Here is a 17,162-nt window from a genome sequence, read left to right on the forward strand (position 1 = left end):
TGATGGGGGGTGGGGGAGAGGAGGGTTTGGGGGCCCACAAAGAGGAAAGTCACTTTGTGCTCAATGTACTTTTGCATTATAAAACATTTAAATAGTGAGAACAGATCCACGTGCTACTTGTAATTTTTACTTTAAAAAAAAAAAAAAGGCATGGTAGAAATTTGAAATTTAAAAGCTAGGAGCATAACAATTTAGCAGATTACCAGCACTCAGAGTCAGAGTGACATAATCCAACAAGGCACATCAGAAACCTTTCATATTGCGTTTAAGCTCGCTGAATGTTTCATGGACATTATATCCTGCAAGATTTTACACTGAAACCTTACATGTCATGAACCCTGAAAGGTTTAGGCTACCTCCTCTGCACACATTTTTGCTATTCTTCATCGGTGTCATTTGTAACAAAGCTTCTAAACTCAAATGTAAAGGTTAATTTTAAAATCTCTGAGTACAGTCAAGACTTCTAAAATGAAGAGATAATAATGCCTTAATAAACAGCCTATCAAAATGATTATATATTATACACTTTTGGCAAATACATCAGCGAGAGTTAAAAATTCAGTGTTGAGGAGGCAAATATTCATTGGCTGTTGAGGCTGAGTCTAAGTACTGCCCTGCTAACTGAAATGAGAAGTCTTTGAAAAACTGTTGGTCTCAGGTTGCTCAAATGAGTCATCAGGACACCCCGAGTTCTGATATCCAGGTACATCATATAAAGCAATATTGCACTGACTCTACAGAGCAGCAACAAGGAAGTATTGTTATTAATATCCAGAGAATTCCTTTTTGCAAGTATGTGTGTTCTAAAGTACATATAAAAATAACAGGTAAAAATAAAAACAGTACAAAACAAGAACTACTTTAAGTCAGTTTTATAGTTGAATAAAATAAGTATCAGGGATCTTTGACAATATGAACTGTCCTCAGTGACTGGTCTTTAAAAACAGTGTAAGTGGGACACATGTATTTTCCCAGTAAATTTTCTGAGCACTTACACACCAATAAACTATTTCAAAAATTAAAGACCAGGATGAACTATTAGAACTTTATGTGCTAACAAATCATGCCATACATCTGCTAGTGTTGTAAGGTAAGGACCAAGGGATCACAGTTACGAAACTTTAGCTTTAAGTTCTCCATTGCTGATCTTGATCATGCTAAGGCACCAATTTTCGGACAATACTTAAAAATAAATAAATAAATAAATAAAGTCAACCCTTAATACGACGAAGGAATCAAATAAATCACCTGAAATTCAGATAATTCCCATAACTGATACTGGTCAACAGTTGAAAAAATTTTCTGTATCACACCTTCTACCAGAACTGTTACACAGAGTTATGAAGAACTGAGAGGAGGGTCTTCTTCATCCTATAATGACTGGTTAATAAGCAGATTACACAAAAATAGAAATTCTTAGGAAGAAAAAGAGAGGCTGTGCTTAAAGAACAAAGTAGAAAGCAGATGCCTTAGAAAATGAAAAGCAATGTTGCGAATATTCTTATCTTTACCTCCTCTGCTTATCAAAAGACTCATTTCTGACATTAGACACTCTCTTTTGGAGATTAGCGGATTACTGCAACAAACTATGACTTTACTAAGACTCTAGGTCTATGGTCAGTGTTGGCCCCCATTCTAGGTAACTAATAAAGAGAAGCTAACAAAGGACTATCTCCAGCTGAATCCAATGGACCCTAATCTAGGGAGGAACCATCCAATCACAGTTTTGGACGTCTGCTATTCACTTAAAGAGCATGGGCTCGGTAGGCAAAGAATCTGGGTCAACTTCATTCCTTCTCTCACACTGTTACTTAGGACAAATCACTTAATCACATTGATCCTCAGCTTCCTCGCCTGATAAAGTGGCATATTTGGCTTACAGAGATGTGACGATTAACTATGATAATCACAGTACATGCACATAGAAAATATGCAACTAATGTTAACCTTTTTCTAGGGGACGGATCGGGGCAGAAAAGGCAAAGTCAGGGTTTCTTGGCAGTGCAGAACAGTTAAAAGGTTTGCTTTAGTGCTAAAAAAGAAACCTCTAGCTGTGTCTCAGAGAGAGAGACACACACAGAGACAGACTGATCGATTGATTCCCTCTTCACCTTAGGCAAATTTCCCTTTTCAGAACTCATACAGCAAAGTAGTCGGCACTTATATCATGCCTTGTATCTTCAGTCACATTTTCATACTCTAAGATCTTGTCTTTTTAAACCAGACTTAATATTCTTCAAGTCTTTTATACACATTGCCTACTCTAGGGCCCCGCTCACAGCAGGTAGCAATAGACATTTGTTGACTGATACAGCACAAAGTGCGGTGCGCTGCATTCAGAGGACTCCGGTGATAGTGCTTTTAAAAGGTGGAGGCCTCTTCCTGTCAAACGATATTATCCTGGGAAGTGCCCTCCTAAAGCCACACTTTCCCTTCTCGTCATCTCGCGCACAGTTCCTGATTTCTCTTCCCATTGTGGGGGACGGATATGTGATATTTACGGGTGTGGAGTGAACGCTAGTAAAAAATTTAGTGGTCCAACCGAGGCCACGCGGGCGGCGGCGGCGCAGCAGCCACACCTACTCGGCCGCAGCGGCGCTGGGAGCCCGCAGACGGCGGGACAGCTGGGCTGCCGGGTCTCCGGACGCCGCCCCCTCCTCGACTCCTTCAGGGAGGGCTCCCACCGGAGACCCGGGACTGGGACCTGGCGAGCACGTGGGAGGCTGGCGAGGACGAGCGCCCGGCCCGGGAGGGGAGAGGAGGCCGGGCGGGAGCCTGCGGCCTGGGGAGACTAGGAGGTAAACAGTCCGGCGCCCGGACCGCGGCCGCCCCCCTGCGCCCCCGGATGGGAGCTTCCCGAGAGCCGCCCCCAGCGCCCTGTCTCCCCGTTGGCTCGGGGCCCTGCTCAGCTCCGGGGAGCCAGCAGGAGGCGGAGCTCCGCGGAGCCGGACTGGCCCTTCCCGGCCGAGGCCCCCCTTCCCCGCCGGCATCCCCCTTCCCGGCCGCCACTCACGGTGTTTGCCGCCGCCGCCGCCGCCGCTCGGGTAGTTCAGCAGCAGGAAGGGCAGCGGGGAGCCCGGCGACGGCGGGGTCCTCCAGGAGCGCTGTTGCTGCGGCGGCGGGCGCGCTACGAAGCCGGCGCCTCCATCGCCCGGGTAGAGCAGGAAGAAGGGGGCAGCCACCGGCGAGCCGGGCTCCGACTGCCCCGCGGGGGAGGCCAGCGGCGGCCCCGCCTCGTCCTCTCTGTCCGCGCCCCCGGCTGGAGCGCTGCGCGGCTCCTCCAGCCGCTGCTTCCCGCCCCTCGCCGGCTCCTCGCTGCAACTTTCCGTGCCGGCAGTGGGCGGCGGCGAGGTCTCAGCCATGCTCGTTCCTTCCTTCGCCTCCGCCTCCGACTCGCACCCGGGCCTGGGCAGTGGAGCAGAGGGTCACGGCGGGGAGCCGCTGCCCCGTCCCGTCCGCGCCGCCCCCACCTTTCTCCTTGGCTACGGGCCGGCGTCTGGGTTCTGCCGCTCAGTCTACGGCCCGCCCCGCCGGGGTCCGAGCCAGCTGGAGGGACGGCCCCGCCCGACGGCGCGGTCTCCCTACCGGCCGCCTCCTCCCGCCTGCCCCTCCCGCCCCGGCCCCCAGCCTGCGGCGCGGCTCCCCTAGGGGGCGGCCTCCTCCTCTTCCCACTTCCCACCTTCCGCTCGGCTCCGGCGGCGCTGAGCTCCCTCCTGACCCTGGGGGAGGATACGGCGCTCAGTGCCTGGTTCTTACCGGCCCCTGGCACGGCCCTCCTAAGCGATCAGGTGTGTTTGCCCCCCGGTGCTTGAACGGTGGGAGACCTGGCGAAATATCTAGCGGCGCTTTTGTGTGCAACCGCCCAACTTCATCGGTAGCACGGAGGCACAAAGATCTGGGTTGAAGAGGCGAAAGCTAATTTTAAAAAGGAAACTGCTCCCCACCCCCGTATTAAACTGTACCCTATGCCTTGCATACATACACTATAACCGTTCATTCACGGTTTTGATTTATGAGCTTTTTATGTGAGACACCAGAGGTGGGTGTCTTCCTTCCCCCACCTCTTTTGTTCTCTGTCATGTGCCCTGTATAGAAATCTTGTATTTGCTCTGACTTTAACTCCCTGGTTTTCCGGGGTTCCGCGTGCGCATGAATGCGTTTTAAACCAAACAGCTTAGAATTTATATGACAGGCGTCTGTTACACGGCGACAGTTTTCACTTTCCTAGTGCCTGTGTCTCGCTAGTAATTGGTCACTGTTGCTTTATTTTGAATATTTGAATCGACGATTACTGATCCAGTAATTCCAATAAATAAACATTTCCTTCTTTAATAAAGACAATTTCCAGTTACTATCGTTATTCCTTAACGCTAGATTCCATGAACGTGCCCTCGTATTTCCTAGGTGATTAGCTTTGTGTTCGGTTTGCAAAATGCTGGCATGGAATCCATGTTGACTCATAATTAAAAATCACTGTCGTGTAACATTTTGAACACCTGCTTTTCCTTCTTTCTCTGGTCTGTCTTTCCCTCTGTAGAGGAAGTTATGCTTCTCTGAAAGGAAAACTAAACCTTTTTATTGTTGTTATTCTCTGAAAATAACTCTTGAAATTACAAGAAATTACCGTGACACGTCTAATACTATCTTTCACCAAGTCTTTTAAACAAAACGTATTTTAAAAGGAGGTGTTCACAAGAAGCTAACTTCAAGCAGTCAGAAAATTTCTTAGTAGTTTTTCAGTTTCTGGCATTTCCCTGACCTGTTGATTCCAGTGCTACTGCCTACTTGAGTAAGTTATTTGTTCTCTGAGCCTGGATTCTTGTTCTGGAATAGGGGAAAATTATTATTATTAGCTATGTATTATCATTTTAGTAAAACAACATATAACTTACAATAATAAAAACAGAATTGCTGGGGGGAGCTCTTTCATCATATCTTTAGCATTTTGGAATTTTGTTGGGTCTTTTCAGTCTCTGTAAGGGTGAGAGTCTTGATAAAAAAACATACTTGCCTTTTAGGAATTACAAGCTGTATAATACCTTGAAGAGAAAAACTAAAACATTACAGATATATGATTTTAATACCCATCCTTAACTGGATCTTTTTTTTTTTTAATTGAAGTATAGTTGATTTACAATGTGTTCATTTCTGCGGGATAGCAAAATGATTCCTTAACTGACCCTTTTACCTTGTTTTTGCATGCAGAAATTCCTAAGCATCATTGTATTCTTGTCAGGTTCCTTCACACAGGTGTTTTGCAATTTTTCAGTAAAGAATTTAACAAGAATATACACTTATTCCATTGTAGGTAGAAGAAAAGAAAGCAGACTCCACACAAATCACTCTTGAGAAAGGCCAGTAATAGCCAAGGGAGTCACCAAGTTAACAAAGTATAAAATGTTGTCTAGTTTAAATCACCAGATTTCTCTTTTCTAGTTATCCAGGTTACCTACAGGTATTAGAAACATTGACATGCTGTGGGATCTTGAGGTATACTGGTTTTTTTGTGCCTCTTTACTTTTTTTTTTTTTTGGAGGTGATGGATATGTTTATTACCTTGACTGTGATGATGATTTCACAGGGTGTGTGCATATGTCCAAACTCATCAAATTGTGTAAAGTCAATGTGTTGTTTTTATATATCAATTACACTTCAATATTTTTTTTTAAATTATTTATTTATTTGGCTGCATTGGGTCTTTGTTGCCACATGCGGGCTTTCTCTAGTTGCGGCGAGCAGGGGCTACTCTTTGTTGTGGTGAGTGGGCTTCTCATTGCGGTGGCTTCTCTTGTTGCAGAGCACGGGCTCTAGGCGCACGGGCTTCAGTAGTTGTGGCACGTGGGCTTCAGTAGTTGTGGTCCGCGGGCTCTAGAGTGCAGGCTCAGTAGTTGTGTGTGCCTCTTTACTTTTAAAACAGTTCTATTTATGCTTTATGTCATTAAGTGGCAGTGCAATGAATATAGAAAATCAACTGAAATATGAGCCCTTTAACATTTACAGGCAAGGCTCTTTACAGGCATTTTCTTTAAAGGTGGATGATACTCCAAGTTCCTAGTTTCTTATGCTTTTAGCTTTTGGATCAATATTATAATCACAGCTCTACATAAGCTTTAGTGACATAAAGGGCTGATTCAACTGCTACATACATTTAGGGATGCTAAGATTCAAAAAACAAGCCTAACCATGTTGCTCCTTTATGAAAAATGCACAGAGCATCTGCCTATACTGTTTTAAAGGGACAAAATCCAAGCCACTGTAAGAATCAAGTACTATTAAGTTTCCTGTAAAATAAAGCAAGAGGTGTTTTTCAACTTTATTTGCATTTTGTTTTTAGTTGTTCATGTTTGGTTTTTTGAAACCCTTTGGGGATCTTAAGGATGGACACTTAGAATATATTACAAACTTTTAAAATATCAATGTCATGGATGTACTTTTAGCCTAAGCTTCTTAGAACTGTGATCAGAGAAAAGATACCACTTGGGAAGGGATGATATTCTTTTTCAGATTTCAGTTGTCTTAAATTTATTGAGACTTATTTTGTGGCTTAGCATGTGATCTATCCTGGAGAATGTTACATGTGCACTTGAAAAGAATGTGTATTCTGCTGTTTTTGTATGGAATGTTCTATAAATAGCTATTAAGTTCATCTGGTCTAATGTGTCATTTAAGGCCAGTGTTTCCTTATTGATTTTCTTTGTGGAGGATCTGTCCATTGATGTAAGTGGGGTGTTAAAGTCCCCTACTATTATTGTATTACTGTCAATTTTTCACTTAACGTTTGTTGATATTTGCGTTATGTGTATCTAGGTGCACCTATGTTGGGTGCGTACATATTTACAGTTGTTACATCTTCTTGTTGGATTGATTCCTTTATCATACTAAATGTCTTTCTTTGTCTCTTGTTACAATCTTCGTTTTAAAGTCTATTTTGTCTGATATAAGTATTGCTACCCCAACTTTCTTTTTGTTTCCATTTGAATGGAATACCTTTTCCATTCACATACTTTCAGTCTATGTATGTGAGATATTTTCTTTCATATTATTTATTTTTTATTTTTATTTTTATTTTATTTTTTTGAATTTTATTTATTTTTTTATACAGCAGGTTCTTATTAGTCATCCATTTTATACACATCAGTGTATACATGTCAATCCCAATGGCCCAATTCATCAGACCACCATCCCCACCCCCCCACGGCTTTCCCCCCTTGGTGTCCATATGTTTGTTTTCTATGTCTGTGTCTCAACTTCTTCCCTGCAAACTGGTTCATCTGTACCATTTTTCTAGGTTCCACATACATGCGTCATATACGATATTTGTTTTTCTCTTTCTGACTTACTTCACTCTGTGTGACAGTCTCTAGATCCATCCACATCTCAACAAATGACCCAATTTCATTCCTTTTTATGGCTGAGTAATATTCCATTGTATATATGTACCACAACTTCTTTATCCATTTGTTTGTCGATGGGCATTTAGGTTGCTTCCATGTCCTGACTATTGTAAATAGTGCTGCAATGAATATTAGGGTGCATGTGTCTTTTTGAATTATGGTTTTCTCTGGGTATATGCCCAGTAGTGGGATTGCTGGATCATATGGTAATTCTAATTTTAGTTTTTTAAGGAACTTCTATACTGTTCTCCATAGTGGCTGTACCAATATACATTCCCACCAATAGTGCAAGAGTGTTCCCTTTTCTCCACACCTTCTCCAGCATTTATTGTTTGTAGATTTTCTGATGATGCCCATTCTAACTGGTGTGAGGTGATACCTCATTGTAGTTTTGATTTCCATTTCTCTAATAATTAGTGATGTTGAGCAGCTTTCCCTGTGCTTCTTGGCCATCTGTATGTCTTCTTCAGAGAAATGTCTATTTAGGTCTTCTGCCCATTTTTGGATTGGGTTGTTTGGTTCTTTAATATTGAGCTGCATGAGCTGTTTATACATTTTGGAGATTAATCCTTTGTCTGTTGATTCGTTTGCAAATATTTTCTCCCATTCTGAGGGTTGTCTTTTGGTCTTGTTTATGGTTTCCTTTGCTGTGCAAAAGCTTTTAAGTTTCATTAGGTCCCATTTGTTTATTTTTGTTTTTATTTCCATTACTCTAGGAGGTGGATCAAAAAAGATCTTGCTGTGATTGATGTCAAAGAGTGTTCTTCCTATGTTTTCCTCTAAGAGTTTTATAGTGTCTGGTCTTAAATTTAGGTCTCAAATCCGTTTTGAGTTTATTTTTGTGTATGGTGTCAGGAAGTGTTCTAATTTCATTCTTTTACATGTAGCTGTCCAGTTTTCCCAGCACCACTTATTGAAGAGACTGTCTTTTCTCCATTGTATATCCTTGCCTCCTTTGTCATAGATTAGTTGACCATAGGTGTGTGGGTTTATCTCTGGGCTTTCTATCTTGTTCCATTGATCTATGTTTCTGTTTTTGTGCCAGTACCATATTGTCTTGATTACTGTAGCTTTGTAGTATAGTCTGAAGTCAGGGAGTCTGATTCCTCCAGCTCCGTTTTTTTCCCTCAAGACTGCTTTGGCTATTCGGGGTCTTTTATGTCTCCATACAAATTTTAAGATTTTTGGTTCTAGTTCCGTAAAAAATGCCATTGGTAATTTGATAAGGATTGCATTGAATTTGTAGATTGCTTTGGGTAGTATAGTCATTTTCACAATATTGATTCTTCCAATCCAAGAACATGGTATATCTCTCCATATGTTGGTATCATCTTTAATTTCTTTCATCAGTGTCTTATAGTTTTCTGCATTACAGGTCTTTTGTCTCCCTAGGTAGGTTTATTCCTAGATATTTTATTCTTTTTGTTGCAGTGGTAAATGGGAGTGTTTCCATAATTTCTCTTTCAGATTTTTCATCATTAGTGTATAGGAATGCAAGAGATTTCTGTGCATTAATTTTGTATCCTGCTACTTTGCCAAATGTATTGATTAGCTCTAGTAGTTTTCTGGTGGCATTTTTAGGATTTTCGATGCATAGTATCATGTCCTCTGCAAACAGTGACAGTTTTACTTCTTCTTTTCCAATTTGTATTCCTTTTATTTCTTTTTCTGCTCTGATTGCCATGGCTAGGATTTCCAAAACTATGTTGAATAATAGTGGTGAGAGTGGACATCCTTGTCTCGTTCCTGATCTTAGAGGAAATGCTTTCAGTTTTTCACCATTGAGAATGATGTTTGCTGTGGGTTTGTTGTATACGGCCTTTATTATGTTGAGGTAGGTTCCCTCTGTGCCCACTTTCTGGAGAGTTTTTATCATAAATGGGTGTTGAATTTTGTCAAAAGCTTTTTCTGCATCTATTGAGCCGATCATATGGTTTTTATTCTTCAATTTGTTAATATGGTGTATCACATTGATTGATTTGCATATATTGAAGAATCCTTGCATCCCTGGGATAAATCCCACTTGATCATGGTGTATGATCCTTTTAATGTGTTGTTGCATTCTGTTTGCTAGTATTTTGTTGAGGATTTGCATCTATGTTCATCAGTGATATTGGTCTGTAATTTTCTTTTTTTGTAGTATCTTTGTCTGGTTTCGGTATCAGGGTGATGGTGGCCTCATAGAATGAGTTTGGGGGTGTTCCTTCCTCCGCAATTTTTTGGAAGTTTGAGTAGGATGGGTGTTAGCTCTTCTCTAAATGTTTGATAGAATTCACCTGTGAAGCCATCTGGTCCTGGACTTCTGTTGTTTCTTGGAAGATTTTTAATCACAGTTTCAATTTCATTACTTGTGATTGGTCTGTTCATATTTTCTATTTCTTCCTGGCTCAGTCTTGGAAGGTTATACCTTTCTAAGAATTTGTCCATTTCTTCCAGGTTGTCCATTTTATTGGCATAGAGTTGCTTGTAGTAGTCTCTTAGGATGCTTTGTATTTCTGTGGTGTCTGTTGTAACTTCTCCTTTTTCATTTCTAATTTTATTGATTTGAGTCCTCTCCCTCTTTTTCTTGATCAGTCTGGCTAATGGTTTATCAATTTTGTTTTTCTTCTCAAAGAACCAGCTTTTAGTTTTATTGATCTTTGCTATTGTTTTCTTTCTTTCTATTTCATTTATTTCTGCTCTGAACTTTATGATTTCTTTCCTTCTGCTAACTTTGGATTTTGTTTATTCTTCTTTCTCTAGTTCCTTTAGGAGTAAGTTTACATTATTTATTTGAGATTTTTCTTTTTTCTTGAGGTAGGCTTGTATAGCTATAAACTTCCCTCTTAGAACTGCTTTTGCTGCATCCCATAGGTTTTGGATCATCGTGTTTTCATTGTCATTTGTCTCTAGGTATTTTTTGATTTCCTCTTTGATATCTTCAGTGATCTCTTGGTTATTTAGTAACGTATTGTTTAGCCTCCATGTGTTTGTGTTTTTTACGTTTTTCTCCCTGTAATTCATTTCTAATCTCATAGCGTTGTGGTCAGAAAAGATGCTTGATATGATTTCAATTTTCTTAAATATACTGAGGCTTGATTTGTGACCCAAGATGTGATCTATCCTGGAGAATGTTCTGTGCGCACTTGAGAAGCAAGTGTATTCTGCTGTTTTTGGATGCAATGTCCTATAAATATCAATTAAATCTATCTGGTCCACTGTGTCATTTAAAGCTTGTGTTTCGTTATTAATTTTCTGTTTGGATGATCTGTCTATTGGTGTAAGTGAGGTGTTAAAGTACCCCACTATTATTGTGTTACTGTCGATTTCCTCTTTTATAGCTGTTAGCAGTTGCCTTATGTATTGAGGTGCTCCTATGTTGGGTGCATATATGTCTATAACTGTTATATATTCTTCTTGGATTGATCCCTTGATCATTATGTAGTGTCCTTCCTTGTCTCTTGTAATATTCTTTATTTTAAAGTCCATTTTATCTGATGTGAGTATTGCTACTCCAGCTTTCTTTTGATTTCCATTTGCATGGAATATCTTTTTCCATCCCCTCACTTTCAGTCTGTATGTGTGCCTAGGTCTGAAATGGGTCTCTTGTAGACTATATATATATGGGTCTTGTTTTTGTATCCATTCAGCAAGCCTGTGTCTTTTGGTTGGAGCATTTAATCCATTCACGTTTAAGGTCATTATCAATATGTATGTTCCTATGACCATTTTCTTAATTGTTTTGGGTTTGTTTTTGTAGGTCCTTTTCTTCTCTTGTGTTTCCCACTTAGAGAAGTTCCTTTAGCATTTGTTGTAGAGCTGGTTTGTTGGTGCTGAATTCTCTTACCTTTTGCTTGTCTGTAAAGCTTTTGATTTCTCCATCGAATCTAAATGAGATCCTTGCCGGGTAGAGTAATCTTGGTTGTAGGTTCTTCCCTTTCATCACTTTAAGTATATCATGCCACTCCCTTCTGACTTGTAGAGTTTCTGCTGAGAAATCAGCTGTTAACCTTATGGGAGTTCCCTTGTATGTTATTTGTCATTTTTCCCTTGCTGCTTTCAGTAATTTTTCTTTGTCTTTAATTTTTGGCAATTTGATTACTATGTGTCTTGGCGTGTTTCTCCTTGGGTTTATCCTGTATGGGACTCGCTGCGCTTCCTGGACTTGGGTGGCTATTTCCTTTCCCATGTTAGGGAAGTTTTTGACTATAATCTCTTCAAATATTTTCTCTGGTCCTTCTGGGACCCCTATAATGAGAATGTTGTTGTGCTTAATTTTGTCCCAGAGGTCTCTTAGGCTGTCTTCATTTCTTTTCATTGTTTTTTCTTTAGTCTGTTCCACAGCAGTGAATTCCACCATTCTGTGTTCCAGGTCACTTATCCGTTCTTCTGCCTCAGTTATTCTGCTATTGATTCCTTCTAGTGTAGTTTTCATTTCAGTTATTGTATTGTTCATTTCTGTTTGTTTGTTCTTTAATTCTTCTAGGTCTTTGTTAAACATTTCTTGTATCTTTTCAGTCTTTGCCTCCATTCTTTTCGGAGGTCCTGGATCATCTTCACTATCATTATTCTGAATTCTTTTTCTGGAAGGTTGCCTATCTCCACTTCATTTAGTTGTTTTTCTGGTGTTTTATCTTGTTCCTTCATCTGGTACATAGCCCTCTGCGTTTTTATCTTGTCTATCTTTCTGTGAATGTGGTTTTTGTTCCACAGGCTACAGGATTGTAGTTCTTCTTGCTTCTGCTGTCTGCCCTCTGGTGGATGAGGCTATCTAAGAGGTTTGTGTATGTTTCCCGATGAGAGGGACTGGTGGTGGGTAGAGCTGACTGTTGCTCTGGTGGGCAGAGCTCAGTAAAACTTTAATCCGTTTGACTGCTGATGGGTGGGGCTGGGTTCCCTCCCGGTTTGTTGTTTGGCCTGAGGCAACCCAAAACTGGAGCCTACCTGAGCTCTTTGGTGCGGCTAATGACAGACTCTGGGAGGGCTCATGCCAAGGAGTACTTCCCAGAACTTCTGCTGCCAGTGTCCATGTCCTCATGGTGAGACACAGCCACCCCCCGCCTCTGCAGGAGACCCTCCAACACTAGCAGGTAGGTCTGGTTCAGTCTCCCCCGGGGTCACTGCTCCTTCCCCTGGGTCCTGATGCGCGCACCACTTTGTGTGTGCCCTCCAAGAGTGGAGTCTCTGTTTCCCCCAGTCCTGTCGAAGTCCTGCAATCAAATCCCGCTAGCCTTCAAAGTCTGATTCTCTAGGAATTCCTCCTCCCGTTGCCGGACCCCCAGGTTGGGAAGCCTGACGTGGGGCTCAGAACCTTCACTCCAGTGGGTGGTCTTCTATGGTATAAGTGTTCTCCAGTCTGTGAGTCACCCACCCAGCAGTTATGGGATTTGATTTTACTGTGATTGCACCCCTCCTACTGTCTCATTGTGGCTTCTCCTTTGTCTTTGGATGTGGAGTATCTTTTTTGGTGAGTTCCAGTGTCTTCCTGTCGATTATTGTCCAGCAGCTAGTTGTGATTCTGGTGTTCTCACAAGAGGGAGTGAGAGTACGTCCTTCTACTCCACCATCTTGCTTCCTCTCTCCATATTTTTTATATTTTTAGTAGTAGCCTTTTCTTTTTGGCTTAGAGAAGTCCCTTTAACGTTTCTTTTAAAGCTGGTTTAGTGGTGCTGAACTCTTTTACCTATTGGTTGTCTGTTAAATTGTATTTCTCTTTCAAATCTGAATGATAACTTTGCTGGGTAGAGTATTCTTGGTTGTAGTTTTTTTTTTTTTTTTTCCTTCTGACTTGCAAAGTTTTTGTTGAAAAGTCAGTTTATAGCTATAGCCTTATGGAAGTTCCCTTGTATGTAACTAGTTGCTTTTCTCTTGCTGCTTTTAAGATTCTCTCTTTATCTTTAATTTTTGGCATTTTAATTTTAATGTGCCTTTGTGTGGACCTCTTTGGGTTCATCTTGTTTGGGACTCTGTGCTTCCTGAACCTGAATATCTGTTTGCTTACCCAGGTTGGGGTAGTTTTCAACTATTATTTCTTCAAATAAGTTCTCTGCCCCTTTCTCTTTCTCTTCTCCTTCTGGGATCCCTATAATGGAAATGTTAGTATGCTTGATGTTGTCCCAGAAGTCTCTTAAAATATCCTCATTTTTTAAAATTCTTTTTTCTGTTCAGCTTTGGCAGTTTCCACTACTCTGTCTTCCAGATCACTGATCCATTTCTCTGTATCATCTAATCTACTGTTGTTGATTCCTTCTAGTGTATTATAAATTTCAGTTACTCTATTCTTCAGCTCTGTTTGGTTCCTTTTTATGTTTTCTCTTTGTTGAAATTCTCACTGTGTTCATCCATTCTCCTCCCTAGTTCAGTGAGCATCTTTATGGTCTTACCTCGAACTCTTTATCAGGTTGATTGCTTACCTCTACTTCATTTAGTTCTTTATCTGAGGTTATGCCTCTTTGTTCGGAACATATGCCTCTGTCTCCTCATTTTGCTCAATTCTCTATGTTTATTTCTATGTGTCAGGTAGGTTGGTTACACTTCCTAATCTTATTTTTATTTTATTTTTGGCCATGCAGCGCTGCTTGTGGGATCTTAGTTCCCTGACCAGGGATTGAACCTGGGCCACAGCAGTGAAAGTGCCGAATCCTAACCACTAGATCACCAAGGAACTCCCTACATTTCCTGATCTTAGAGAAGTAGCCTTGTGTAAAAGAAATCCTATGGGGCCCAGCAGCATGCTACCCTCTGGTCACCAGAGCTATATGCTCTAGGGGTGCCCCCCATATGGGCTGTGTGTGCCCTTCTTTTGTGGTGGGGCTGACTACTGTGTGTGTGCTGGTTGGAGGAGCTGACCCCTGGCCCAGTTGGCTGCAAGGCTGTGCCTTGTGCTCTAGCTGCTGTTGCCTGCTGTGAGGCAGGACTGGGTCCCTGGTGCTAATAAACTGGAGGGAGGATTCCAGAGTGGAACTTATCAGCAATGCTGTTATCACAGTAGAATGAGCTCCCCCAAAATGGCTGCTGCCAATGTCTTTATCTCCAAGGGGAGTCCCAGTTGCCTCCTGCCTCACCAAGAGGCTCTCCAAGATCACCAGTTTGATCCAGGCTTATTTCAGAGTACTGCCTCTCTGCTGGGACTTGGAACATGTGAGATTTTGCAAGTGCCCTTTAAGAGTCAAGTCTGTTTCCTGTAGCCCTCTGGCTCTCCTGAACATATGCCCTGCTGGTTTTCAAAGCCAGAAGTGCTGAGGGCTTGTCTTCCTGGTGTATGACAACCAGGCTGGGGAGTTTGATGTGATGCTCAGACTCCTCACCCTTTGGGGAAGGACTTCTATGATTAAAATATTCCTCTTGTTTGTGGGTCACCAGATTCGGGGGGTGTGGGTCCTGACTATACTGCATCTCCACCCTTTTTACCTGTCTCGTGATTCCTTCTTTATGTCTGTAGTTGTGGAAAATCTTTTTTGCTAGTCTTCAGGTTGTTCTCATAGGTCACTGCTCTGTAATTAGTTGAAATTTTGGTATGTCTGTCGGAGAAGGTGAGTTCAGGGTCTTCCTACTTTTAACACCTCTCTTATGAGCACTACTCTTTTTTTTTTTAATATTTATATTTTTGGCTGTGTTGGGTCTTTGTTTCTGTGCGAGGGCTTTCTCTAGTTGCGGCAAGCGGGGGCCACTCTTCATTGCAGTGCGTGGGCCTCTCACTGTCGCGGCCTCTCTTGTTGCAGAGCACAAGTTCCAGATGCGCAGGCTCAGTAATTGTGGCTCACAGGCCTAGTTGCTCCGTGGCATGTGGGATCCTCCCAGACCAGGGCTCGAACCCACGTCCCCTGCACTGGCAGGCAGACTCTCAACTGCTGCACCACCAGGGAAGCCCATGAGTACTACTCTTAATGCAATACTCTTATTAAGAGTACAATGCACTCTAAAGAAATATATTTAGCTTAAGCGATATATATATATATATTTTAATTTATTTATTTTATTTATTTATTTTTAGCTGTGTTGGGTCTTCATTGCTGCACGTGGGCTTTCTCTGGTTGCAACGAGTGGGGGCTACTCTTCGTTGAGGTGCGTAGGCGTCTCATGGCGGTGGCTTCTCTTGTTGCGGAGCATGGGCTCTAGGCGCATGGGCTGCAGTAGTTGTGGCATGTGGGCTCAGTAGTTGTGGCTCATGGGCTCTAGAGTGCAGGCTCAGTAGTTGTGGCACCCAGGCTTAGTTGCTCTGTGGCATGTGGGATCTTCTGGACCAGGGATCGAACCTGTGTCCCCTGCACTGGCAGGCGGATTCTTAACCACTGCGCCATCAGGGAAGTCCCCTTAAGCAATATATTTAATCAAGATCAAACAATGGCACTTTTCTTTGGGTGGTAGAAATATGGATGTAGTTTTCCAATTCTCTATTTTTCTGCATTTGCAAGTAGTCTGTAATGAATGTGTTACCTTTATAATAGAAAATAAAACGTTGAAGGACTATTTTGATGAATAGTTTGATAATTATATCTTTTTTTTTATTATGTTATATCTTTTTAGTGAAGATCTAGTAACAGCAAAGTTGTGTTCCTTGTGTATACTGTGGAGTAGAACTCAAGAGGCCTACCCTAGAGGAGCTTATCATATTTTGTGTCTATTTAGAGTTTTAATATCTTAATAGAATTGCTGAAACTACTTCGTTGTTTGCTTTTGCTGACCGTCTATGACTTTGTCCACACTTTGTTCCAATTTTCATGTTTTTTTTCAGATTTTCTTCTAAATTTCTCTCAAATCTGTCCCTGAATTTGTCCTCTTTGCTTTAATTGAAATTTTCATCTTTTCTTGCCTGTGTTATTGCAAAGGACTCCTACCTTGTTTTCATGCCTCTATTTTTAATCTATTCTAACTCCATTGCTCTACAGCAGCTAGAATGAGTAATTTACTCTTCTGAAGGTTGATCTAATTATGTCACACTGATTCTTGAAAACCCTGGTTGCCTTCCCTATACCTAGTATACAATCTAAGCTCCTTAAGATCATTCCTGATCTAGCCCCTCCCCACTTTGCTGATATTATTTTCCTACGCTTGCTTCACCCTTGTTGGCTCTGGATAAACTTTAACATGTTTGACATTCCTTATATTGCCACACCCACTCTTCCCTCAAGATTTCACTCAAACAGATCTTCTCTGGCCTCCTTAAGTAGAGAGGTACATGCCTCTTTGGAGTCCCATAGCATGCTAACTAGGGCAGTTAATTGCTCCAACTGTGTCTGTCTCTTCTACCAGAGTGTCTACACCCAAAGTTGACATCTTTGAGTTTCTCCTTTTTCAATGCACAACACATTTACTCCTTTAATAGTTCTCATGCCCCTACCTCCTCCCCCCACCCACGTACCTTTTTATTAACAATTCCTTTCCTCTTCCAAAAATCTTATCAAAATTCTTTGATACTGTGGCCATCAGAGACCTTGAATAGAAGTGATTCAGAAAATTTGGACTGAATATGAAGTTTAAGGAATAAACATTTATTTGGCCGCAGTCTCTCTTTTTGTGTATGTTCAAGCATGATATGCTTAGAAACTTAAGTATGTTTAAAAGAACTTGCTGAATAAATATAAAAAATTCTAGGTGCTAATAAAATTTTTTTCAGTCTTCTACTTTGAATAATCCCCTTACCTACCAATGATTAAGATGATCTCCATATATATATATATATATATATATATATATATATATATATATATATATATATATATATGTATGCCATATAAAGCAATGCTTAAGGGTAAAAGGAACAGTGTCCTAAAGTTTCCTATGAAGTCC

General features: G+C 41.4%; 1 protein-coding gene across 12 annotated transcripts in view; it reads right to left on the reverse strand.

The window, feature by feature from the left end:
• The window catches only part of RUFY3 (RUN and FYVE domain containing 3), an 89,981-nt gene extending 86,480 nt beyond the window's left edge, over window positions 1-3,501 (reverse strand). For 8 of the 12 annotated variants that reach the window (XR_014244000.1, XM_082390183.1, XM_082390184.1 and 5 more), the window contains exon 1: window positions 3,014-3,501. Coding sequence is in view for 7 of the 12 variants with exons in the window: in XM_082390183.1 (XP_082246309.1) it covers window positions 3,014-3,362 (349 nt within the window). In the remaining 5 variants the exon portion in view is untranslated. The remainder of the gene's footprint in view (window positions 1-3,013) is intronic. The other 4 variants (XM_082390188.1, XM_082390181.1, XM_082390185.1 and 1 more) reach the window with 3 other exon arrangements.
• Window positions 3,502-17,162: the final 13,661 nt, after the last annotated feature.

The sequence above is a fragment of the Balaenoptera borealis genome (assembly GCF_965194805.1).
Source record: "Balaenoptera borealis genome assembly, chromosome: 4".
Lineage (NCBI taxonomy): Eukaryota > Metazoa > Chordata > Mammalia > Artiodactyla > Balaenopteridae > Balaenoptera > Balaenoptera borealis.